This window comes from Ictidomys tridecemlineatus, chromosome 15 (genome assembly GCF_052094955.1).
Source record: "Ictidomys tridecemlineatus isolate mIctTri1 chromosome 15, mIctTri1.hap1, whole genome shotgun sequence".
In the NCBI taxonomy this organism is placed as follows: Eukaryota; Metazoa; Chordata; class Mammalia; order Rodentia; family Sciuridae; genus Ictidomys; species Ictidomys tridecemlineatus.
Genome location: NC_135491.1, coordinates 27,742,198 through 27,768,561, shown reverse-complemented (window position 1 = coordinate 27,768,561; position 26,364 = coordinate 27,742,198). Strand labels below are relative to the sequence as shown.

The 26,364-nt window shown below is 39.7% G+C and overlaps 2 protein-coding genes across 2 annotated transcripts in view; one reads left to right on the top strand and one right to left on the bottom strand.

The window, feature by feature from the left end:
- The window catches only part of Lonp2 (lon peptidase 2, peroxisomal), a 103,809-nt gene extending 95,185 nt beyond the window's left edge, over nt 1-8,624 (bottom strand). Inside the window, exons 1-2 of the mRNA XM_005318152.5 lie at nt 8,263-8,624; nt 918-1,152 (exon numbers count right to left, since the gene is read on the bottom strand). Of these exons, the coding sequence (XP_005318209.1) occupies nt 918-1,152; nt 8,263-8,495 (468 nt within the window). The 5' untranslated portion in view covers nt 8,496-8,624. The remainder of the gene's footprint in view (nt 1-917; nt 1,153-8,262) is intronic.
- A 5,509-nt stretch (nt 8,625-14,133) lies between these two features.
- Nucleotides 14,134-26,364, top strand: part of Abcc11 (ATP binding cassette subfamily C member 11) — a 62,779-nt gene continuing 50,548 nt past the window's right edge. The window contains 6 exon segments of the mRNA XM_078032906.1: nt 14,134-14,400; nt 15,419-15,571; nt 16,679-16,815; nt 19,026-19,184; nt 23,401-23,548; nt 24,981-25,214. Coding sequence (XP_077889032.1) covers nt 15,473-15,571; nt 16,679-16,815; nt 19,026-19,184; nt 23,401-23,548; nt 24,981-25,214 — 777 coding nt within the window. The 5' untranslated portion in view covers nt 14,134-14,400; nt 15,419-15,472.

The window sequence follows — 26,364 nt, the reverse complement described above, 5'->3', positions numbered from 1 at the left end:
ACAAAGATCCAGGAACCCTCACCCAGGAAAAGGAAGAGAAATTCTATTTCCCCCACTCTAAATTCCTCTCTGGTGCTGAAACCCAAGTTTCTTTTTTCAGAGTATATTCTTTCTTTTAGCTCCCATAGAAGTTACAGCTCCAAATTAATTTTTCTATTGTTCACGACGCTAGGAGTGTGTCACTTCAAAAGATATATTAGATACAAAGACCTATGCTGTGAAGACTTGCCCTGCAAGTCTAACCCTAACCCTAACACTTTTCAGTGATCAATGGTGTTTAAAATCAAGACCTAGGTAGTACCTGGTCCTCACAGATCCAGTTATAGTCAATGGATTATATCCATTGAAAAGTAAAAGACTATAATTTATAATTTCATAGTTAATTGAGGATTAGAATAGAAGGTTTCTATTCTACCTAAAGTTAACCAAAAACTTAAAAATATAGAAGTAAAGAACCCAATATTTAATGCATACTTGAAGTATTCTTCCCTCTCAGCATGCTAGTTAGTCAAAGTTTTAACCAAACTTGAAATAAGTCCAACTCGGTTTTAATCTTCTAGTTACTGAAAGACACAGTGTGACTTAGACTTTTGAAGCAATATAACTTCTATTATTTGGTGCCTAGATATTTTAGTGACATATTTAGACATTTTGTGTGGTATTTTAACACTAAATATTTAGGCTTAATAACTATCTGGTTTGAAGATACTAGAAGTTATAAATAAAGCTCTAGTGACTTTAGAAGAGGTTTGCTAACATATCTTGGAATGATTTAGGTACAGCTCCAGACAAAAGCAAATTAGGATATAAAGTGTGAAATCATTTAAAGGTATGCTGCCCTAAAGATTTAGCATATCTTTACAGAGCAAAGAAATCAAAGAAAAAAAGGCTTAAGGAAAAAAATAAAAGCCACTTACTTGTACTGCATATTTGTAAAACTGTTCTGAGAGTTCTCCCAGCTCCTCCCTGGTTTTGCAGGTATTGGGAAATTCCTCAAGCCGGTCCAACTGTTCCACTTCAGCAACAGGATATGGCTTTTCTTTTAAGACCTGGACAATCTGGAACCGGCACAGGCCTGTAATCAGCAACGTATAGTGGGGCTTGGGCCAGTTACTGCCCACAACCTGAACCGCCAGTGCAGCTGTCCCAATCCTGAAAAACACAGAACATCAATATGACAAATATTCACTCTGAAAAACGGAAACTTACTTCCCAAAGTGTCAGATATTCTGAGAAATTCATTAAAAAATAAAGAACATCAGAAGTGTAAATGTTAGCATCCGGTATGAGCTTTATTAAGTCATTACAATCAGCTGTGGGGTAAAGCATACAAACTACGATTGCACCACTTCTAAAAATTATGTAGGAATTCCCACACACCTGGATTATTTCAGCATAAAAATCTAAGAGAGAGAGTAGTTGACAATTATATAGCTTAAATTAACAGTGCCAACTACAATACTAGAATAAACATTAACATTTTAAATAGAATGAAATACAAACAGTATAAACCAATGTAAGAAATCTCTGTTCCAATATCAGTTTTAAAGTCCAATTATCTTACTTAATCAATCTATAAAACTTCTACATATATATCTTATTACAAACTACCACTACACTCTGGAAATTAATACATATATGTCCTTAATCCTGAATTCCTAAATGTGGGGGCTAAATATTATAGACCATACCATGTCATGAACTGAGGAGAGCTAAAGACTGAGATCTCAAGAAAGTATTTACCTAGTTCTAACAAGCAATCCTCTCACTAAAATAGTTGAAAAGTCTTATTTAAGTCTTAGCTCCTTATCAGAACATACAACTGTGACCGAGTTACATGTAAATTTTATTCACAGAAAGGAAGTAACGCTCAAACTAAGCCAAAGATATATAAAATATAAAGACAACATTCAGAATACGCTTCTGAATCCCAAATTAAAATATTTCTCTCCTCAGATATATTCAATTTCAGAAAAGAAACTAAAAGAGATGATAGGTCTGGGAAAATGATAATATTAAAATACTACACCTGTTTATCTCAAACATACTGAATCACATACACATACAATATGTGAATACATCAGTGAATTTGCTCACTCCTACATAAATACTCATAAATTACACATTTTGTAGATTATGAGATTTTGGTTTCCTTGTGGCACTCAGCTTATTTTAAACTATGTCCCTTATTCCTTATTATTTTTGCAGTCATGTCACATGTACAAGGGATAAAAACTGATTTTAACAATATCTTAAGCTGAATAATTAGGAAGATAATTGGATGAGAGAAAAAAATCACATACTTTAAAAATTTGAAATGATTTGACATTTATTATTTTGATTTATTTACATTTTACTACTTTTATCCAGTGACTAATCAACAGGTTATAGTTCCCATTTTCAAAAAATCAAGTCAGATTGCCTGAGGAAGTCAGCAATGCCTAAACTGATGAGAGATCAACTCAGATATTCAGCAATGTTTGCTCCATGCTGAAAGAGTTCACAATTTGTTTGTACACTTTTGCAATCAGAACCAGATCCCTGACCTCAGGGGTTTACAAAGTAGAATCCAAGGAGAAACCAGAGAGGGGTAGATGAGCCAAATCCAGATCTCCTGGAGATAAATTTTATTATTTGGTCTATGTCACTGATAAACTATGACATTAAAAATAAGTTTTCTGTGTTAGGGAAGTGACTCAGTGATAGAGTGCTTGCCTATAATGTGCAAAGCCCTGGGTCTGATCCCCAGTACTGTAAAAATAAATAAATAAACAATTTCCCTACAAAGCTAAGAAAATGCTTTTGCTAACAGTGAAAGAAAGATGTTCCAAGCTGAAATGAGATTAAGTTGAATTTACACTATATGACTCTCTTCTTAGTGACAAAAAGGTTTTAAATGTAATGGGTTTTTACTTGAAAGCACATGTAGTTGACTAAAATATACACCTTTTAAAGAAAAATATGACCTATGAAATTATAGTTAGAAACAGTATCTTTTGGTGAAAGGCACTGTGAAAAATGACCATGTTTAATGTAATTTTAGACAAGTTATAGGGTCTATTTGGCTCCAGGTTTTATATATAAAAATAGATAAACCAACAAAATATTCAATTAATCTAATTTCCTTTTTTGATAGACAAGTCTTTACATTAAATTAGTCATCTAAACATCCTTACTCTCATATTGTAATATATACATTATCAGTTCTGACAAAAGCAACACTTCTGTCATACCTAATCAATGTAAGTCATATTTGATAACAAATCAGGTCATATGTGATAACAGATCCAAATTTATACATCCAAATGAGTGGTGTCTTTCCCTTTAGGTGGTGGCTCTGTAATAAATCTACACATATGCTAAGAAAACTGATATTGCTGCAGTTCAAAGAATTTTTGAAACTCCTAATTGGAATGGACCTTCAGAGAGTATAAAATATTATAAAATTTTAGTCCACATAAGATCTGACTAAAGTGATATGGTCTGTGTAATCTGGAAATTGATTTATATAATTCCAAAAATATTTAAAAACCATCAACTGTAGTGGTGGGAAAATCTAAGAACTACTAGAAAAAAGTGGTTTTCCAATATGATGATATCATGTAAATATCTAAGCTCTGGTCTATGGCTTTGTTTTTTCCTTTAATTTATTTCAAAGCCCTGCATTTTTCTTGAAATCTTCACTCTCCTAAGTGCTGTAATGAGACTAGTTTAGTTCCGTACATATTGAGACAATGTGAATCCACATTTGAAACTACACATTTTGGGAATAATAAATCACTAGTATACAGATTTAGAGTGCTCTGCAGTTTCAAAAGGCTTCCATAAGTATTATTTCATTATATAACTCCTTTCACCCCTACAAAGCAGGCTGCACTATATAAACCCTTATTAAAACTGAGTAATTGAGATTTAAAAATGTGAAAAATAGTTAAGCAGTTTCAAGGATATTTAAGAGCAACAGAGTACCTGAATTAGATTTTATGACAAATTTTACTCTTTTCTTACCACAATGAATAATATGAACTGTATACTAATAAGTATAAAAATAAATAATTTATTTTTTGTAAATTGTCTAAAAAGCTAAGATACTGGAAAGCACTTAATGAATAGAAGCACTTCTACCAAAGCTCTGGAAACAAAAGAAGAGTTGTACATTTCTGGGAAAGAAACACTGAAACATCTTTTTAGTTTTGTTTTGATGTTACACTATACTTATTTTCTTGAACAGTTGATGATTTGGGGAAAAAATTAATCATTATTAATAATGACTTAGAAGACAGGAATCTACTAGAACATTCCTTCTAGCTCTATAAACCAGAAGAGGTTTATATTGCTAGAGGATTTTTGATTCTCACTCTCTTAAAACTTTACTTGTGAATTTGAAAAATGCCACTTATAGATAGATCTTCCTTAAAAAGAATAAATGAAGATTCAGTAAATTCTAAATAGAACTCTCCATTGCATACTTGCTAATGTAAATGATTCAATTTTGAAATATTATTATTATCAGATAATATTTCTTAAATTCCTAAGAATGCTAATAGATACAAAAATAATAATGTATGGATAAAGAGTTAATCCTAATTATGGAACCATGTATCTGCCTCATATTTTATTAGATAAATACCAAAGAAACTAATTAAGGGTCTCACAAAGGAATAAAAAAGCCAACAAACAAACAGGAATTGAGGAAACAAAACCATGGACCTGAATGTAGAGTCAGAAGAATGAATGACCATGTTTAAATGCCTGAAAGGATACAGGTAGTACTCAGTTATTATCCACTTTCACATAGAAAACAATGAGTTATTTGGGAACCACTAAAAACATAGTTCAGTTAGGTAAAGAAATGCAGGACATCCTGAGGTGGCATAGGAGCCAAGTTCTACCCTGCAGGGGTAATGCAAAGCTCTTCCTTTAAAAGGCTCCTGTCAAGCAACATGCCTCACATTAACATGCAGAGGGGGACTCTGTTGCTCAAAATGGCAAAAGCAGTATCACTGGGAAGGTGACATCCATGTGGCAAGCAACATGGGGGAGCAAATTCCTTCTGCTGCTCCTTGACTACTGAAGCCAGTGCCCTAGATGGTGTGAAGGAAACAAGAAGCAGGAGCCGAGCCCTTCACCTCCTCTCTAGTGTGCCATCTAGAAGAGCAGGTAATTGGGAAGGACAGGGGTGTGTGTGTGTGTGTGAGTAGAAACAGACTAGTGTTAGATAACTCAATAGTTATGCTACTAAGCTTTATTTTTTAAGTGGAAAGTGTTTGAAAAGTTATAATAAAGAAAAAAGACACTAGGCACAGTGATACATGTCTTTAACCCCAGCAATTTGGGAGGCTCATGCAGGAGGATCCCAAGTTTGAGGATAGCCTGGGCCACTTAGCAAGACCCTGTCTCACGGTAAAAAAAAAAAAAAAAAAAAAATTATAAAGGGCTGGGGCTGTAATTCAAGGACAAAGCACTCCTGGATCAAATTTCAGCATACAAAAGAAAAAAAAACATTTTGGAATGTATGACCAATCTTTCTACACATACTTTTTAAGTATCAAAACATATTTCTAAGATAACTCTAGGTAGTCTGGTGGATTCTTACAATGCTGACCTTTCTATAGACCTTTCATTGTCTGTTTTCTAATTTAAATGACTAAATTTTAACATTACTAGTCATTTAAAACAAAGACAATATAAACATCAAGAATCAGATTACGCATTATTCTTTTTTTTTTTTTTTTTTTTTTTTTTGTATAGGAGATTGAACCCAAGTGTATTTAACCACCGGGCCCCATCCCTAGCCTTTTTTATTTTTTATTTTGAGACAAGAGTCTCACTAAGTTGCTGAGCCTGGCCTCAAACTTGTAATCCTCCTGCCTCAGCCTCCCGAGCCACTAACATTATCTAAATACTAGCAATTACTTTCAGGCAGAATTTAATTTTGGTTGTTTTGAAGGGATTTACATAAAAGAAATTAAAAATGTTCCCAAACTGCCAGAATAATGTTACCAAATAGTCACTTATAATATGACTGACTTCACTTGTGAAATTCAGTGTATCCATAGGTAACCCATACATATATGTAGCAGAAATTAAACAAAAAATCTAATATGAGTATTCTTGTCTCAACAAGAAACTAAGTGTCTGTGCACAAAGACAAAAAATGATGCAGAAATAAACATAGATTTAAGGAGTGAGGTCGTGTGTAGGGAAACTAGCATCCAATACAATTTGTCAAAGAATAATGAGGCAGGCACATGCCTGTAATCCCAGTAGCACAGGAGGCTGAGGAAAGAAGATCAAGAGTTCAGCCTCTTGAACTTAGCAAGACCCTGTCTCAAAATAAAAAAAATAAAGAAAAAGTGCTGGGATGTGGCTCAGTGGTTAAGCACCTCTGGGTTTAATCCCTGGTACCAAAAACAAAATCAAAAGACAAAACTAAGATAATTAATCTAAAGGTAAAAAAAAATTAATTTACTATCTTGACCATTTTTTAATACTTTATTTTTATTTTTATGTGGTGCTGAGAATTGAACCCAGTGCCTCATGCATGCAAGGCGAGTGCGCTACCACTTGAGCAATATTCCCAGCCCCCTAAAGTAAAAAATTTTTAAGAGTAATGAAACTTGAAAAATGTCCAATTCTATTTGGGCAATAATCAAAGCAAATCAAATGGAGCCAAGTATTTTTCACTGTTGACAAAAGCCAGGGCTTTACAATGTGAACTGTTCTAGAGTTTTTTGTTTTGTCGTTTTGGTTTTTGTTGTGTTAAGGAGGTACCAATCTCCTTTGAGAACCTCCTTTCCTCTAAACAATACACAGTTCCCAAGATTTGGGGTAAAAACAAGACATTTTAAACCTTCTAAAAAATCCTTCAGTTAGGAACCCTTAATTTGAAAATGAGGGATAAATACAAGGAAAGGTGAATCTCCAAATTGAAAAAAAAAAAACTCAAATTCAGTTAAAGATAGGAGGCAGGAATCTGGGAGGTAAGTTTGAAGATATCTGGTTCAAGCATACTATGTACCAGCATTGTCCAATAAAAATACCACATATGTGATTTTCGAAGCACATTATAAAGTAAGAATTGGTAAAATATTAACATTTTATTTAACCCCCAATGGTCAAAATATTACCATTCTAACATTTAATCTATATAATATTTATTAATCAACAAAACATTTTCATGCTAAGATTTTTCAAATCTGATGTGTATATATATTCCCAGTACATTTAGGGTGACTGACCACCTGATCTGCCTGGACTGAGGGGCTCCCTATAACACAGGATTTTCAGTACTAAAACTCGGTCCTGGCAAACTGTGACAAAGTGCTCTCTAGTCACATGCACTGTACAGTACTGGAAACCATAGCTATCCATCTATCCTGATGAAAAGGCAATATACATATATGCTTTAAACTAATCTTCATAACACACCTAAGAGACAGATGTTATTAGTTTATAATTTACAGAGGAAGAAACAGACACAGGTTAAGTCTTTCACCCAGTGTCACACAACTGGGGCCATGGTGGAGGGCAATCTAGTGGGTCCTAAGGGCAATCTAGCTTGGGTCCTAAGGAAAATGTTAAGATAGGAGAGAAAAAAGTGGCACAGGCCTGTAATCCCAGTGGCTCTGGAAGATGGCAAGTTCAAAGCCAGACTCAGTAATTCAGCAAGGCCCTAAGCAACTTAGTGAGACCCTGTCTCAAAAAATAAGAAAGTCCTGGGAGAGGAGGAAAAGGGTTGCATGGAGTGTAGAAAAATACCCAAAAGTTAACGACTGAATGGTGCAATTCAGGAAAATGACAACCTGTGGAGTTTAGAGTGTCTCAAAAGACAAATATGAGAGGGCGAAGGGAGAAAGGGGAAAGAAAGGAATGGGGGGAAAGGTGAGAAGGGGAAAGGGAAGGGGGTGGGGAGAAGGGCGAGAGCACCCAAGAAGAAAGGAGGGGCCTGGAAAGTTAAGGGCGCTGGCTTAGGAAACTGAAGGAGACGACAGGGACAGAGTTTCAAATCAAATGACAACAGTGGCAGGTGATAGGGAGTTTTCGCCAGGTGTCAGGCACTACTTCATGAATTATCTTATTAACGGTCACTGAGCAGCCATCTGTTATCCCCATTTTTCTTGAGGGGGCGTTGAAGAGGCTGAACCAAGTAGCAAAGGCCGTCCGGAGCGGAGCTCCGCGCTCAGGGGCCAGCCGGGCCCGGGCCCGGGTCCGCGAGGAGGCCGCGCCGTCCGCCGCTGCAGCCAGGGCCGCCCGGCCTACCTGTGCAGCGGAGGCAGGTCCTGCGCGTCGCTGGTGGGGTCGGGTGTGTTGGGGATGACACCCAGGATGGTGCTCTGCAGCGACGTGCCCTTGAGCAGCCGGCTCCGCACCAGCTGCAGGTTGCGGGCCGTGTCCACGCTGGTGCGGATAGTGGAGCCGGGCAGCAGCACGCCTTCGTGGGTCAGCAGCAGCGGGAGGCGGCTGGGGATCTGGATAGGACTCACAGATGACATGGCGACAGCCGGTCCCACTGGGTGCTGTCAGAAGGAGCGGGACGGACAGCTCTGAGCTTAGTGCGCTTCAGCGATCGAACCCCGCAGACAGCGCGCCGTCGCTTCCGGCCCTGCGCTACGGCCCGCCCCCAGGCTCAAACGCCGCCGCTTCGCGCAGCCGCCCGCAGATTCTGCTTGGGGCTCGTATATCGTACATATGCAAAAAGAGGCGCACGAAAAAAAATCTGCTGAGAACTTCGCCTCAGCTGAGCCTAGCTCACAGAGTGTGCTGGGAAGGATGGTTGCGTTCGATTTGTGTATACTAGAAACTTGTGTTTTAAAGTTATTATTGGAATAGACTTTAACTTTACAAAAAGGTTGCGAAACTATAGCCAAGAATTTCCACATACCTTTCACTTAGTGTTCTCTGTTGTGATCTTACCTAATCACGGTTCTTTATCAAAACCAGTTTTGATAGAGCCAGTGTTCACAGTATTGTCCCTAATTGAATCTGGTTCAAGGTTCAGTCCACGGTCTCACTCTTCACTGTCATGGTATCTCCTAAGTCTTCGCTAAATTGTGACAATGCCTCAATCTTTATTTTATCATGTTTTATTTTATCGTCTTTTAAAGGGTATCAGTAAGTTGTTTTGTCTACAAAACAACTTCTAAGTTTCCTCAATTTGGATTTATATGATATTTCTCATGATTAGGTCAATGACATGTGTTTCGGGCTCAAATAGCATAAAAGTAATATTGTAACCTTGTTTGAATGGGTTTTCAATTCCCTCGTGTATAACAGGACAGTTACTTATGGTGATTTTAATTTTGATGACTAGATGGAGATGTTATCTGCCCGGTTTCATCACAATGAGTTACTATTTATCTTTTGGTAATTAGTATCAAGTATCTTGTGAGGTGATTAATTCTACATTTATTAAATGGTATTCTATAAGAAAAAGAACTTTTCCTTCTCTTCCATTTGCTCATTTACTCAATTACTTATGTTAGTATGGACTCAAGCATACTTATTTTATAGGTGGTTGCAATCCAATAACATCAGATATTTCTTTGCTTGAATTGTTTCCTGTTTGGCCACTGGGAGCTTCTTTGTGTTGAGAATTAATTTGGATTTGCTGTAGTTTTCAGAGGGAAATTCTTCTCCAAATATGAAGTCCAGAAATGCTCTCAGAATCCAGGAGGGAGTTGAAAGCCCATTCAAACCAATAGGCACTTGTAAAGGGACTGCATGGTGCCAGGTCCTGGACTAATTACAGAGGGGCAGAGGGAGTAAGCTAAACATGTTCCCACCCTGAGGCTTCTCTTGGCCAGAGGACAGATCCATAGACAGCTGAGTCTGATTTAGGGCAGACAGAACTACATATTTCTTTGTTTGTCACAAATCAGGAAAGGAAAAGTTAGGGATATTAGGTGCTTTGGAGGAAACATGATGCAGGAATTTGGAAGCTCCTGATTAAAGCTTTTTCTCTGGCATGATCTCAAACTCTTTCATTCATTCACTAAGTAATATCTTATGTACCCTACCCTATGACAGACTCTGGAGGTGATATGAACGTGAAGTATTCATTGGCCAAGTCCCTAAGAGCTTATCTTATTATCATGAGTTTCACCAAGGGGCTACATTCTTTGAGGTTCCTGGTATTTTAACAATGGACTTATAGAGCTGGGGATGGCCCTGGGTTCAATTCCCAGCACACACACACACACACACACACACACACACACACACACACAAAAGAGAAAAAATCCAACAATGAACTTCTAAAACCATTTTACAAAATTTGTGTCCAATTTTTTAAACACTATATTTAATGCTTTTTTATTGGTTGTTCAAAACATTACAATACTCTTGACATCATATTTCATACATTTGATTCAAGTGGGTTATGAACTCCCATTTTTACCATGTGTACAGATTGCAGAATCACATTGGTTACACATCCTCGTTTATACATAGTGCCATACTAATGTCTGTTGTATTTTGCTGCCTTATGCTTTTAATATCTGTGCATGCCCCAATAACAGCACAATGTAAGTGTTCTGTCCTACAACGTAAGTTCATACTGTACTTTAAAGGTATGGTGTGGTATGATGTCCTGTGGTGTGGTAATGGCTGATTTAAGTTGCTTGCTTGATGAATATCTTCTTTAAATCTTGTCTGTATATTTCTGTGAAAACATATATCAGGACACCTGGCAGAGCATCAAGAATCCACATATGAAATCTTCAGTGACAGTGTGGCTTTCTTGGCCCTTTCTTTGACAAGACTGTGCATGCGCTTCATTAGTTTATCCATCAAATATTTATTAAATATCATCCATGGGCTGGGCATGATTCTAGATTCAAGGGTACAAGAGGGAACAAGACAGACAAGGTCTTGGCTTCAGAGATCTTACATTCTAGAAAGGTAGACAGAGAATGAATATGCCAAAAAAGTATATGCCAAAAAATCAAGGACTGCCCAAGGAAGCTTTGACCAGACAATTTTGAGGAAGTGGTAAGTAAAGGAAATGTGATAGAAAATATGCAGAAGGTGATAGGAAGAAGGAGCCAGCATTAGATAGGGAGATCTGGAAAGGATGCTTTAAGGAGGTAGTATTTGAACTGAGACCTGAATAATAAGAATGGACTAGTTCTCCTGGGCACAGTGGTGCGGGCATATAATCCCAGCAGCTCAGAAGATTGAGGCAGGACAATCGCAGGTTCAAAGCCAGTCTCAGCAACTTAACGAGACTAAGCAACCTAGTGAGACCCTGTCTCACAATAAAAATAAAAAGGGTTGGGGATGTGGTTCAGTGGTTAAGTGCCCCTGGGTTTAATCCCTGGTATCAATCAAAAAATTAAAAAAAAACAACTAAAGAATGGACTAATTCTGCAAGGTTCTGGAGGAAAATGTTTGTTCCAGGTAAAGATTAGGACTAATTGGACAGGCAAAATAGCACATGCCTATAATCCTAGCAACTCAGAAGGCTGAGGCAGGAGGATCCCAAGTTTGAGGCCAGCCTTAGCAACTTAGAGGGACACTGTCTCAAAATAAAAAATAGAAAGGGCTGGGGATGTAGCTCAGTGGAAAAGCACCCCTAGGTTCAAAAAAATGCAAAAATCAAAAACAAACAAACCAGGACTAATGTGAAGATTCGGGTGGGGAGGAACTTCCTAGTTTCTTGAAGCAGAGAAGAAAACTCGGGAGTGGAATGTAGGGGTTCAGCATTCAACAAATGAATAGTCACTGGCCTCTGGCGGCTATTGGAACTTACAGAAGGAAATAAATTAAGAGCAGGGAAAGTTAATAGCACAAGGTCTAATTCTTTAAACTTCTTCATATCCTGGCTTGCAGGTCCTTCTGCCCACTTGTTCTGGGCATATTCCTTGCCCTCTGGGGTACTTTCTGGTCTTAGATCCCAGATCCTGCTGGATAATGGTAATAACAATGAGGAAATAAATCCGTTCCTCCAGAACACCTTTGCCACAGGTACCTTTGCTCCAGTGGCCTCCGTCCGTCCTGCTGGCAACTGTTTCACTGTAAGCAAATGGCTCCTGTCTAAACTGAATTTGTAAACATGGTCTTTGCCCCTAGGATGGGGAGAACACAGGGCTGGAAGCATCTGTTTTCTCTCTGGTTTATTCCCAGTCATGACCCTGTCTCCATCTTGACCACAGGAAAGGTCTTGCCACTAATTAAACTTCAAAACTCCAATTTCTTCCTGAGAGGAAGTTGAGAGGCCAGGGAAATTTCCAAGGACTGCCCAAGGAAGCTTGGACCAGAGAATTCCTCTGATCAATCCAAGGAAGAGAGGTTGGGCCTTGTAGAACTGGAAGGAGGCCCCGGTTAATTTGTGGCTGAGTTGCAGTGGTATTGAGATGAACAGTTCACCTTCTTAAAACTCGTCCTTTGCATATGTGTACATTTTCTCCAATTTTATTTTGTTTAGTTTTTCCCCTGCTGTTAGTTTCCTAAACAGATCCATACAGAGAAGAGTAACACCTGTGAATAAACATCAGCCAGGTTGGCAAGTCATACCACAGCTGAAAATTGAGAGAAAAATCTAGTTTCTTTGCTCGGTTTCTAAGATTTTGCGCTTCCTCAGCATTTCCCCTTCCCAGTTAATGAGGGGAAAGTAAATGTTGAGGCTTACCATTTTAATATCTTGTTTGATCCAATCATTAAATAATTCTGTTAGACCATGCTCAGACACAGTCTCAGAGTTTTTGCTGGCAGAGGAAGAGTTGGGTTCCTGGGCCCAGTGTCCTCCGCTCCTGGGCTTTCCCAGGTGATGATTTTGTCCAGGTGGTCACTGCCTGTCCTCCTGTCGTTGACATCTTCCAGTGAGGCTCTTTGGTTCATTCTGCCTGGCTGTGTTCCCCAAGTTGCTGGACCTCACTTATGTTTCCTCTATTGACACCACACTCCCTTCTAAGATCTTTCCATGATTCCCGATTGTTTGCAGCTTGGATAATCCACTGGGCTCACTCACTTTTGGCTTCTTCTGGTTCCCATTTACACTACATGGGACAGGAAAGCTAATTGGCACACACAGGTGGTACTAGCACATGGAGTACTCATCAGCAAATTGGGAAAAAGATGTCTTAATTGGAAGAGGATTTAGGAAAAAAGTCACCTCTTCTTTTTTGAAAGGGATGTGACAGCGTTTCGCTGGAGCCTGTTCACACTGGTTCTTGGTAACCAAAATTTCAGGAATTTTGAGAGCCTAGTTGCTAAACATTATTAAAATTTAAATTGTATAAATGTACAGTTAAATAAATTATTTCAAAAACAAAGGTAATGTTCAAAATTTATCATTCCTAATTATTTTGCTATTATTTATTCTGATGTTTCTTACCACAATTGTCTATATGGTGGTAATAGTATATTGTACTTTAATTCTTTTCCCAACTCTGCATTCATGGAGTTATGTTAATATCTTGAAATCAGCCACGGTAGAGGTTTTTACACTATAGAAATTAGTAAGAGTTACAAATCAGGGCTTCATTTATTATTTTATTGATTGCTTAGACTTAAGACAGAAACATAGATGCAGATTGCAGATTAGATTTACAAGTGTGTATTATCTACAGCTATATTGTAGTAGGAGAAAAAAGGAATATTCTTTTTTCCCCCTCTCCCACAGTGCTGGGATTGAATCCAGTGTCTTGTATATGCCAGACAAGTGCTTTACTATGGAGTTACATCCCCAGCCATTATAATTTTCAGATAGGGTCTCAGTAAGTTGTTTGGGCTGGTCTCAAACTTGGGATCCTCCTGTCTCGACCTACCAAGTATCTGGGATCACAGGTATGTACCACCAACCCCAACCAAAAGGAATAGTCTTTTAGTTATTTGAAAAATATTTAGCAAAGTCACTCAGGTTATGGACAAATAAGTGAAAAATCCAACATATATTTTTGGTATTTAACTTTCCTCTTACTCCTTAAAATAAAGCAAAATGTCAGTGTTCAAGTTGGAACTACATTCATTCGCCAATTGCGAACAGGCTAATTACAGATACAAGCAGTTATCAGCGCACGGCTGATGCAGCACCTTGCCAGGGTACATGACTTGCAATTTGGGTTTTGTGCTGCCTCCATCCTCCACCCTTTATCTCCAGTGGGAATCTTTGTGTGTGAACACAGCAGTACAGGATGACCCTACCCGAGGGTCTCATGCTATTGAATCTTGTCAATTTTACTTTAATGTGTCCTAGGCTGGTTTATTGCAGCCAGAAAATTGGCCTCTTCTCAGAGTTTAAACAAAGTATACGGCACTCTCTTACCTAATACATCTTCTCTCCTTTCTGTTTTCCATTGTCACTGAAGGGTCCGCATTCTATCATTACTTCGCATGTGCATCTCATAATTCCAGAGCTGGGAAATCTATCTTGTGTGGGCTATAGAAGAATTCTAGAAGGTGAGTCTACCAAATTTGTTACTGATTTGTAAGAGGCAGTGGGATAGAGGAGTTGGGTAAAGGAATTTAAAGAATCTCCTTCCAAAACAATGGGTGAGTTGTAATCTATTTAGTTGAAGCACAATTCAATATTTAAATGTCAAGAGCTGCATCTGAACACCAGGCCAACCATAGCATTTGTGAGGGCCCAGTGCAAAATGAAGAAATGGGACTCCTTTTCAAATTTATTAAGAATTTCAAGATGGCAATTTCAGAGTATTAAGCCAACTTTGAGGCCTTTCTAACTTAGGGGTCCTGTATTGTACAGGTTATACCCTAATGACTCTGGCCCCGATGTACACCTTTTTGTCTTTCCATGTCTTAGGAAATATTCCTAATTATCACTCCTTCCCTTGTGTCAACCAGAGATTGAGTCCCATACTCAGAAAAGCAAAAATGAAATACATAGTCGTTGTTTATTTAATGCCTTGATTATTAAAGTTTTCTAAATTGTGCCCAGATTCCCCCCGGCAGTCTATGAAAACCAAGAGTTAGCAAATGACAAAATGATGTTTCTTTCATTTGTTTCTCCTTCTGTTCATCATTTATTTATGGAGCACTTGCTATCCCCCCAGCATGAGTGAAGCCCTAGGGATTTAGTAATGAGCAAAGTAGATGTGCCCCTGTCCTGGTGAGGTTCACTGTGGATTGTGAGAAATTCTGAACAAATTATGATTCAAACAAATGTACAAGAAGAGATTGTGAAAAGGCAAGAAACATGGTGTCATGAGCAGGCCTTTGATTGATCAGAGGTGATTGATCTGGCCCAAGGGTACAGGATTGGGAGCAAGGTGGAGAAAGTGGTTAGAGTTTCCCTAGGTGATCTGCAACTGAGGTCTGAGTAGATGTCAAGAGAGAAGGACCAAGCACATCCCTGGCAAGCACAATGACAATGACTATTGCAAGGTCCAAATGTCCTCAATAGGATCATGCCCCTCCCTGTGACCGCTCAAAGCTATATCTAAGCTGCTCCTACCAGTTGCCTTTTCAGATTCTGATTCTGGGAAACAAAGAATTGGAAGAACAACTGAAAATGACCAGGAGGAGGACATACTGGGTTCCCAACCCTTCTGGTGGCCATGTGAATCTTGGCTTTGACATAAGTGACGATGTGGTTTCAGAACTTGGCTATGTAAGTAGATTATCCTCGTATCAAAATACTAGGAAAGTGAGTTGACAGCCTATGGTCAAGGATCATAAATTAGGTCAGAAAATTTTGTGCCATATTTATTTGCCTTTGAGTTTTTCAAAGGACCTTAGGCTTCCACAATAGATAAATCATTCCTTGATCATTCCATACCTTCATGGTTCATGTGTACTTCTAGTTGTCTATCTATATACCTACCTCCCCAGCTACCTATCTGATCTCTGAATGTATCTATCAATCATCTACCACCATTTTTCTATGTATTTGCCTATAATTAATAGAGTAAACAGCTGTAAAACCATTACCTACACCAGTTTGAATCATGACAATCATATGCATCTATTGGTTTTTCCCTGTATCTCATTTTCCAACTTTCCCTAACTGACATAACCACTACCTGGATCTTTTTCCATCAATAACTTGGTTTACTTTTACTTATTTTTTTTTTTTTTTTGGTGCTAGAGATTGAACCCAGGGCACTCTACCACTGAACTACATCCCCAGTTCTTTTTATTTTATTTTTCATTTTGAGACAGATTTTTGGTAAATTGTTTAAGGTCCCACTAAGTTGCTGAGGCTGGCCTCAAAATTGTGATCCTCTTGCCTTACCCTCCAGAGTTGCTGAGATTACAGGATGTGATACTGCACCCAGCTCCTCCTGTATATTTTCAGCCATCTCTAGATCATATATACTTCTCTGGGTTACTATACAATGTGAGTGCTATACAAATGGTTGTTACCATTATATTGTCCAGAGAATAATAACATGAGAAATGTCTGTACATATTCAGTACAGATATGATTTTTTTCAAATATATTTGACCTATAATTGGTTGAATCCATTGATGTAGAACCCAGGGGATGTAGATGCCAATCATATTTATTTATATGAAGTTGTAAATATGGCCTATCTTTTTGTTTTAGCTGTCAAACAAGTAACATATTATATTTTGGGATTTACTTCTTTACTTACTGGCTTTTTTTTAGGTAGGTTTGCCCTCAGAAGGTGACTTGGTCTCACATTTAACTCTCCCTTAGGACAGCATTCATGAGATATGAAACTGATGCCCTTTTACTTTTTTCTTTCCTAAGAAAACTGACACTCTCCAAGATGGCCCTGGGAGCCAGCAGGAAAGGAAGCCTGAGGCCCGAGGGGCAATGGATGTCCTCCCTTGGGAGCAGTACCAGGCTGCCTGGAGAACCACGATTCCCTTCCGACCCCAGCCAACGTGAGTCCTGGGAGGGAGGGAAGGGCAGAAGCCACCAGGGTGATGGTCCTCAACCCTCACTTCCTACCCCAGGTTACAGAACCATGTCCCTACACCATCATGTCACTCAACCCATACTTGCAGAGCAGCCTGAGGCGCACCAGGAAAGCACAGGCTTCCCACATGTTCAATCATTAGACAAGGATCACTGAGCACCCACACGTGCCAGGCATCAGGCTAGACCACAGGGGAGCAGTGAAGTGGGAGCAAGACGGACGTGACCTTTGCCACCACATGGGGGAGAAAGACAGTGAGCAAGTTGACTCCTAAGTAGATGTGTGACTCCAAGCTGATGGAGGAAGCTGCCATGGAGACGTATGACAGGTGACAGCTTGAGGAATGAGTGACTTAAGCTGGGGCCTGGAGGGTAAACAAGAATTTACATGTGTAACCGACGTGATTCTGCAATCTGCATTTGGGGTAAAACTGGGAGTTCATAACCCACTTCAATCTAATGTATGAAATATGATATGTCAAGAGCTTTGTAATGTTGTAAACAACCAATAAAAAAAAAGAAATGTGTCCACAAAAAAATAGTAAAAGGGCAAGAATTAAAAGGTTAATCCATGTAAAATGCAAGCTGCAAAGGAAAGATATATTGCTTGAAAATATTGGAAGGAGAGGGGAAAATTAGTTCATGAATTGCTGTTGAGTTTAAAATGAAGATATATTTAATAAATAAAGGCTTTTATGCAGAGCAAAAAAAACAAGAATTTACTAGACCAGAGTAGGGGAAGAATAATATGGGCAGAGGGCGCAACCTATGTACAGGCCTTGTCTTAAGGCGAAAGGAATACAGAGGGATGTGTCCTGGAACTGAGAAGGAGGCCAGTGTAGCTAGAGTGCAGGATGATGGACATGGCATGAGATGAGGCTGCACAGGCAGGTAGATGCCAGAGGACCATGTGGGGCTCCGCAGGCCACCTTAGGATGCTGGTCTTCATTGTAAGGGTAGAGAGGGGCTATGGGAAGGGCTCAAAGCCCTAAGATATTAACCTTAAATCTAAGACTCAAAGAAATTCAATTTACCCTTCTCCCTTAAATCACCATCTCCAGCTTGCTCTCTATCTTGATATAGTCTTGCTTTCAGAATCACACTACAGAATCACACTCCTGACAGCATGTACCTATCCATTTATTCATCATTTTTTGATAGGACCTTAAAACTCTTCTAGTCTGATTCTCTAGCATTTTATTACCAAGAGTCCCTTTTGTATTTATGATTCTCTCTCCAACACATTTTCTAAGAGTTTATCTATCAACAAACTGCATTTTCTGGGCTGGGGATGTGGTTTTGTATAGCATGCACGAGGCCCTGTGTTCAATCCCCAATGCAGGGAGGCACTTGAAAACAAACTACATTTGTTTTCCCATTTTTTTAAACAATCCAAGCTTCTAATCAGCACCAGCCACATTATTACCACACTGAGTTGATAATCTCCGCCAAGAGCAAAGTTCAGGCTCTCAATTCTTCCTCGAGTTCTGGAGTTCACCTCTTAGATAAACATTGTTTCTGTTGGGCCTTTGGAATACTGGCACTAGCTCACAGATTCTTGCCCTGCCTTGGGCAGTCACAGATGGCCCCACATACCTGATGATACCACTGCTTCTTCCCTCCTGCCTCTCTCTAACATCTTGGGCAAAGGTGAGATTAACCTTGTCCAGTATGCACAGCCCTGGTGGGCTGGCTGTGAGGGTATAAAGGGCCAGAGAGTGGAGAAAAGAGGCCACAGTGCTCTCCACCCCCCAAATTTCATGAGTTTCTCATTTTCATCTTCTTATCTTTATCCCCAAATATTTTTGAATCAACTTTTCTTCATGTTTAAACACATAAAAAGTACTGAATTTTTTCATCACCAAGTGGTCTTTTTTTTTCTTCCTTAAGATACTTGGAAGTTTTTCCATGTCCTATATATAGATTAACTCTTGTTTTTAAAAAATTCTCTACTATGTTCCATGTATGGAGATAGCCTAGTTTCTCCCTTTCTTCTTAAATAATTGCTCTATTAATGGGAATTTTTTTTCTGGTTTTTAACTTACAAATAATAGTCATGAAAAAATATTGTGTGTACATCTGGGAGACCACATTGTAGTTTTTACATAGTTATAATTCATGCTTTCAAAATCTTGTGTTTAATTTCAGTTTTCTCCTTTATAACCTCCCCCGCTAGGTTTCCTGCTCCTCACCCGATGGATGACGCGGGCCTGTTCTCCTACCTCACACTGTCATGGCTCACCCCCCTCATGATCAAGGGTTTACGGAATCGCTTAGATGAGAACTCCATCCCTCTGCTGTCCGTCCACGTTGCCTCAGTCAAAAATGTTAAAAGGTAACGCATCACTTTATGGGTAAACCCATCTTTGGGTGGGATAGTGAGTAATCTGAGGTGCATAAAGGTGGTAGGTAGGTTCATCCTCAGACAATTTGGTTCTTCCTATATAGCAAGAGGCCTCATGCTGGGTGGATGGATCTTAATCCAGGTCTCAGGAATCTCCTGAAATGATATGCATACTTTGTACATCTGACTGGAGATTTTTTTTCTGGAACAAAAATTCACATCTTTTACGAGATTTGTGAAAAGGCTCATGATCCTAAGAAAAATAGAAATCGCCACTTCTAGACTCAGCTTCTCTCTCCTTTTTTATTTTTTTAATACATTTTATTTAGAGAGAAGGACTTGCTAAGTTGCTTAGGGCTTTGCTAAATTTCTGAGGTGGGCCTTGAACTTGCAATCCCCCTGCCTCAGCTTTCCAAGTCACTGGGATTATAGGTCTACACCTCTGCACCTGGCCCTGGTCCTTTTTGATGGTTTCTTCTGGATCAGATCAGGTATTGAACAGTGGAACTTAAATTTGGGGTAAGTGGCCCAATCTCCTGATCCTCACTAGTTAGCCAAACACTAACTAGTCATGTGATCATACTTCCTGTATTACCCACAAGGTAATATGAAGCTCAAATGGAGAAAAAATGAGTAATTGATTTAAAATGTCCGATACTCATGTTCCTACCTCTAGTTCCTTTAGGAGACATACCAGGTAGACAATGGAAGCTTCCATTTGTGTTCCAGGAAATTGTAGCTTCAGAGGGGCTTCCCTGAAGTATTGAATTTTTTCATCAACAAGTGGCCTTTATTTTTTCAGGGGTCAGGAGAGTTTGTAAAATGTTGTATATTCCAGCCTGGTTTCAGGGTTAACAAAGCGAATAGTATATCTGAGGCAACTAGAAAACCTATAATATAGAAACTGGCTCAATTTTGGCCCATGACTTCCCAGACTTAGTAAAAACAAACAAACAAAAAGATGCCCGGGAATACTTCTTGGATAATGCTAGATATTGGTCAGCATCTCACCTTTTACCATGATGTTAGACAAGTGGCCCTTTCTGGTCCCTGTGTTTTTATGAATAAAATAGTGGGCTATAAAATTATCTCATGTACCTCCTTAGGACTATCTAAAAATTCAGAAGAGGTGGTGAATTCAGTTTAAAGTATCTAGGAGCTAGGTGTGTAGCTCAGTGGTAGAGTACTTGCCTAGCATGTGTGAGGCCCTGGGTTTGACCCCCAATAACAGAAAGTAATAATAGTAATTAAGAACAATAATAGGGCTGGGGTTGTGGCTCAGTGGTAGAGCATTGGCCTAGCATGTGTGAGGCACTGGGTTCAATCCCCAGCACCACATATAAATAAATAAATAAATAAAGGTGTGTGCCCCTCTACAACTAAAATAAATAAATAAAAATAATAATAAAGTATCTAGGAAAATGCCTAATACATAATAGGCATCCACTTACATTGTAGTTTGCTTCTTCCATGACAATTGTGAATACAAGATCTGAGTACTTCTATCCACTTTTACTCCACAAATTCTGTGTTTCTTATTCCTTTACTCTCTATGTCTGTCCACCAATACTTTTGCAGATACTCCATTTTGGGATTTTTTTTTTGAAAAAAAAAATTATCTGTGCATTTATACCTTTAAGGATGTAAGGGTTTTCTTTCTGTATATTCACTATTTCCAAGGCAGAGTTCTGTGTCCATCTTCCCTAATGCTTTAGAACAACTGTTTGGGCTTTTAGGAAGATTTTCTGACAAACTATCAACCATCATGATCACCTCCACCATCAGCAGCAACAGCAGTAGTAGTAGTAGTAATATCACCACTTTCATCACCACAGTAACTCTTGATACGCTTTATTGTTCTCTAATTACAGAGCCAATCCCCATCAATTATGTTGTTTGACCTCACAATAATTATGAAACAAATATGATAAATACTACTTTCCCCATTTTACAGATGAAGAAGATGAGAGTTAAGTGAAATGATGTTTCTAGAGTCATATATCGAATGAATGGAGGAGATAAAATTTGAAACTGAGTCTTTTGACATGGAGTCTGGTGATCTTTGTCAGAAACTGGAAGAGTTGCTAGGAGAGCTGTGGGCAGGTTATGGAAAACTTGGATGTATTTAGTCAAAGTAGAACCAACTCTAGAGCTCATCATCTCTGTGGATTGTGTACATGTAGGGGTGGGAATAAGGAGAAGAGGCTCTGTGATTTAGCCCTAGCAATCTCATCCGTAAGCAATAACCCTCTAGTACGTACAAGTGTCAACGGGAACATTTTTGCTTTGCTGAGCTAGAGCCCAGCTCATCTGACTCATCCATTGGTGGATATAGGATAGGGTTGATCATAACTCAGGAGGGAAAGCTGGAATTTTGACCGCAGGTAAAGAAAAGCAGGGCAGAAGGATCCTCAAGGTGTTTGTTCCTGTTGGGTTTTAGGCTAGGCATATGCGCCCATGGCTAGAGGAGGGGGGTAGAAAGGGCTAGAACTGTTTGCCTTGAGACTTGATGAGAGCCTGGACAGGGCTAAGAACCAGCTGTTGAACTCTGGTAACAAAGAGTGACCCTGAAAGGGAGGCCATTCTGTCCAGGAGGTTGTGCATACAAGATCTAAGTACTTCTATCCACTTTTACTCCACAAATTCTGCCTTTCTTATTCCTTTACTCTCTGTGTCCACCATCTTTTCTTGCAGTTCCTAAGTTCTGCCCACACCTTTATAAATAGTCACTTTATTAACTTCTAAAATACCCAGAGCTGAAGCTTCAGGGAATACAGGAAGTCCCTTGGCATTGTCCTTGATGTTCTCATCTTATATGGTGGTAGCTGAGCTTCTCAGGCAGTGGAGCCAGACATATGGGAGTGGGAGCCAGCATGTTAAAAAGTCAGGTGCCACATGACAAAGCAGCCAACAGACTGGATTGTAAATATACGTGAAGCATCCTAGAGCCAGATGAAGCCTTCTAGAAGCCCTCAATGCCACAGTGACTATGCCCCTGCCTCAAATATTATCCAGAACAAAAAAACTATGAGAAAGGCAACATGTTTAATTTTTTCATAAGTTCTTTGGTGCATTTTTGAAATGTATATCCAATTTTTCTCCAAAGAAAAATGTTTTGAGGGCTAAGCACAGCCACACCCACCTGTAATCCCAGCAACTCAGGAGGCTGAGGCAGGAGGATCACAAATTCAAGTCAAGCCTCAGAAAAATACAAGGTCCTAAGCAACTTAGCAAAACAAAAAATAAAAAGGACTGAGGATGTAGATGAATGGTTAAACGTCAAAAAGGTGGTTGTTTTTTTTTTCCTATTTTTGTTGGTGTAACACAAACATCTAAGGCATTGTTATCCAGGAATATTAAAATAAGGACACACTTTCATTTGGCTGATCCAATGCTGGGACACCCTTTGGGGGACTTTTTAAAAAGAGGCCAATCAGATTTGTTCTTTAAATGCAAGGTGTGAACCCTGTTTGTATCTTGACTCAGACACACTAGCTATAAAAATGTATTTTTGAAATAATTAGGGAAATTTGAAAACAGACAAGGGATTAAATAACATTAAGGAATTATTGTTATTGTGTTTATGGTGATTTTTTTTAAAAAGTCTTATCTGGAAGAGATACATATTGAGGTATTTTTCCATGAAGGGATATGATGTTTGAGATTTGCTTTAAATACTCAAGAAAAGTTAGAGGGGAAGAAAGATGAAGCAAAAATATCAAAGGGTCAATAATCCTAATGATGAAGGATGAGTACTTGGCAGATTCCCTATTTTGCTCTCTCTGTTTTTGTGATGTTTGAAAAGTTCACCAGGCTCAGTGGTCCAGACCTGTAATCCCAGTCACTCTGGAGGCTGAGGCAGGAAGATCCCAAATTCAATTAAGCCTCAGCAGCTTAGTGAGGCCCTAAGTGAATTATAGAGACCCTGTCTCAAAATAAAAAGGACTGGGGATGTAGCTCAGTAATAAAGCATCCCTGGGTTCAATCCCTCGTACCCCAAACAACAACAACCACTGAGAGAAGGAGGTGTGTGTGTGTGTGTGTGTGTGTGTGTGTGTGTGTGTGTGTGTGTGTGTAGAGAGAGAGAGAGAGAGAGAGAGAGAGAGAAAAAATATTTTTGCAGTAAAGCTATTAGCTTGCAAGATCCAGAATAATTGAGTGACACATGCAAAGAGATTTCACTTGTCTCAATTTCCCTCTTTTCAAGGCTTCATTGCCTTTGGGATGAAGAGGTCTCCAGGCGTGGGATTGAAAAAGCCTCTATGCTGCGAGTGATACTGCGGTTTCAAAGAACAAGGATTATTTTTGGTGTTCTTCTGGTCTGCTGCCTCTGTGTGACGAGTATATTAGGTCCAGTAAGTGCAGATTTGGTGAGGTTTTGGGACAAGGCTTTAGCGATTAAAAATGGAACAAGGGACATGTTCAAGTCCATGCCAGGAGTTGGGGATGTTTTTGTCTGTTAGCTGCATCCAGAAAATGAAGACCTTTGGAGGGCAGGAGAGCACAGTAGTTATCTGTGCAAACTCTGTAGCCATTGCTTAGGTTCAAACTTTGTCTCTGAATTTCTGGGTGATTTTGGACAGTTTAATTACCCTTTCAGACTCTGGTTTTCCTCATAGAATCCCCATAATACCGGCTCGTGTGAATGCAAAGCACAATGTCACTGGCCTCATAGTGTGACATTAAATGAGATAAAGGTGTAATGCACTTAGAACGAGGTCTGTTTCAGTATGGTTTTGCTGCTTTGAGAAATGCCTGAACAGCTCTGGGAATGTAGGGAGTGGGAACTAATGGTGTCTTCCGGGTTCTGTGGTTGGGATGAATGGGCTCTATTCCCGGTCCTCTAGTTCCTTAGTCCATGATGCTCCTTTCAGAGAAAGGGTCTGACTGGTTGGCTAGGGTCACATGCACAGGGGTTGGCCAGAGGGTGGAGCACTTTGATTGACAGTCTAGTCCAGACTGCAAGCAATGGGGTCAATGAGTGTCCCCAGAAGAAAACTGAGACACTTCTATTGGTGGTCAGGAAGAAACAGCTGATGACACCAAGGAGACCGCTGACCTGTGGGCTAGTTCGCAGGCCAGGTGTTTTCCATTTGTTCCTCTAGATCCACTTGCCACCATTTTCTACCTTACCCTGTGCTCTGGGTGTGGGATCTAAAGGGGCACCCCTTTTCTCTGGCATTGGGTTGGGCTTGATCAATAACTCGTAGGAGGCGAGAAGGGAGAAGGGAGGGTGGGCCACCTCTCCTCATGACCCGAGGTCCTGTCAGGTGCCCTCTTTTTATGTTCCCCTCTGCTGGGCCCATTAACTGCACCCTGCCCTCGCCCTTTACCTCTCGGGAAGAAGCAGTTCCCTGCTGTCTCTAGCCCAGTAGTAGTCCACCATACCTTCTTGGAGTTCCTAAATTCTGCCCATGCCTTTGTAAATAGTCACTTTATTAATTTCTAAAATACCCAGTGTGTGTGTGTGTGTGTGTGTGTGTGTGTGCATGTGTGTATGTGTGCACATGTGTATATGTGTGTGCATGTCCCCTGTTTCCTTTCTGGACCAGCTCCGAGGTGGCAGAGCTGGGGGATTCAGATCTGGGTCAGTAGAATTCTCAAAGTCTTCTCCAACTGAACTTTGCCCTTCTTGAGGGTAGGACTATGCCTGAGTCCATTTTGATTCTTCAGCAAATCCCCGACCTCAACCTTGACCTCCCCATCCTTCTTTCAGGAAGTAAGTATGAAACAGGTGCCTAAAAGGATCGGGAGGTCCAAATGATCCCAACTCCTATTTCCTTTTAGTTGCTGGTTATACCAAAGATCCTGGAATATTCTCAAGACCCATCAGGGAATATTGTCCATGGAGTGGGCCTCTGCTTTGCCCTTTTTCTCACGGAGTCTTTGAAGTCTCTGAGTCTGTGCTCAATTTGGATCGTCAACCAGCATACAGGCATCAGGATTCGAACAGCCATTTCCTCCTTTGCCTTCCAGAGACTCCTCCAGTTGAAGTCTCTAACACACATCACCTCAGGAGAGGTAAGTGACTGGGGATGCGGCCTTCCCTTCCCCTCCTGCAAACGCTGCCTGGGGACAAAGGAGAGAGGAATGGGAGTTAGGGGAGGCAGAAGAGATACATGAAAATAATTCTTAGGTTCAGTATTTAAAACCATTCCCAATTGCCTCTGTGGTCATGAAAATAAGTCAACGATAATCCAAGCTGCCACTTGCATTCAGAGTATTTGGAAAGGATCTATGTGTTCATTCAACAGATAGTAACTGGGGCCTATCTGGGCCAAATTCTGTTCTGGGCACTGGGAATTCAGCTGTGAACTGAAAAGGCACAAATCCCCTGTAGAAGCACTTTGGAAAGTGCATTCCCTAAGCCAACCTGGGAGTGGGGTTTGGGGAGGTCTGATAGCTTAGGGGGTTCTAGGGAAAAGCAATCATAGGCAACCTGAGTTTTAATATTCTTATGTGTGAAAGAGAAATACTTAAACCTGCCTGGTTGATTGACTTTTCACTCTTTGCTCTTGTTCTTCTTACAACTTAGCACAAACATCGGTGAGACTAGAGGAAGATACTCCAACATGGATTCCATTGCCACAGGGGACATGGGAAATTTAATTTCAATTTTCCTATTTTTCTATTGCTCACCAATTGAAATTGAGGAGCATAAATTACTTTTATGTTTAAATCAGCATTTTGATTTTTAGAAAAGGCAGCCCTCCTGTAATAAGGGTTCACTGGATGCTTTGACGGTATCCCTTGTGGCTTTGAAACTTACCTATGTTTTCTTTTTCCCAGTCTTCTTTTCCCTAACCCTGTCTTCCTGATCTTTTTTCCCCTGATCTTCTCCTTTGTGATCTCTCCTCCCTCATCTCATTTCCTCTGAATTACCTCTTTAAAAGCCCCCTGTTCCTGCCGATGGGCAGAATCACATCCTTTGGGCCAGGAGTCCCCTGGGTTTCTCCTTTGCTAGCAAAGCCATAAACCTTTTTCCTTTTTCTCAAGACCTTGTCTTTGTTACTGGTTGGCATCTTTCCTTCCATCAAGGCTGGACCAAACCTCCACTCCCCTCCAATTCCCTCATCTGTCAGACATATCCACCCGCTGGTCTTTAAAAACCCCACTCATCCTTCAAGGCCCAATTTAGATATCCTGTCCTTCTTGATGGTATCTCCAAAGC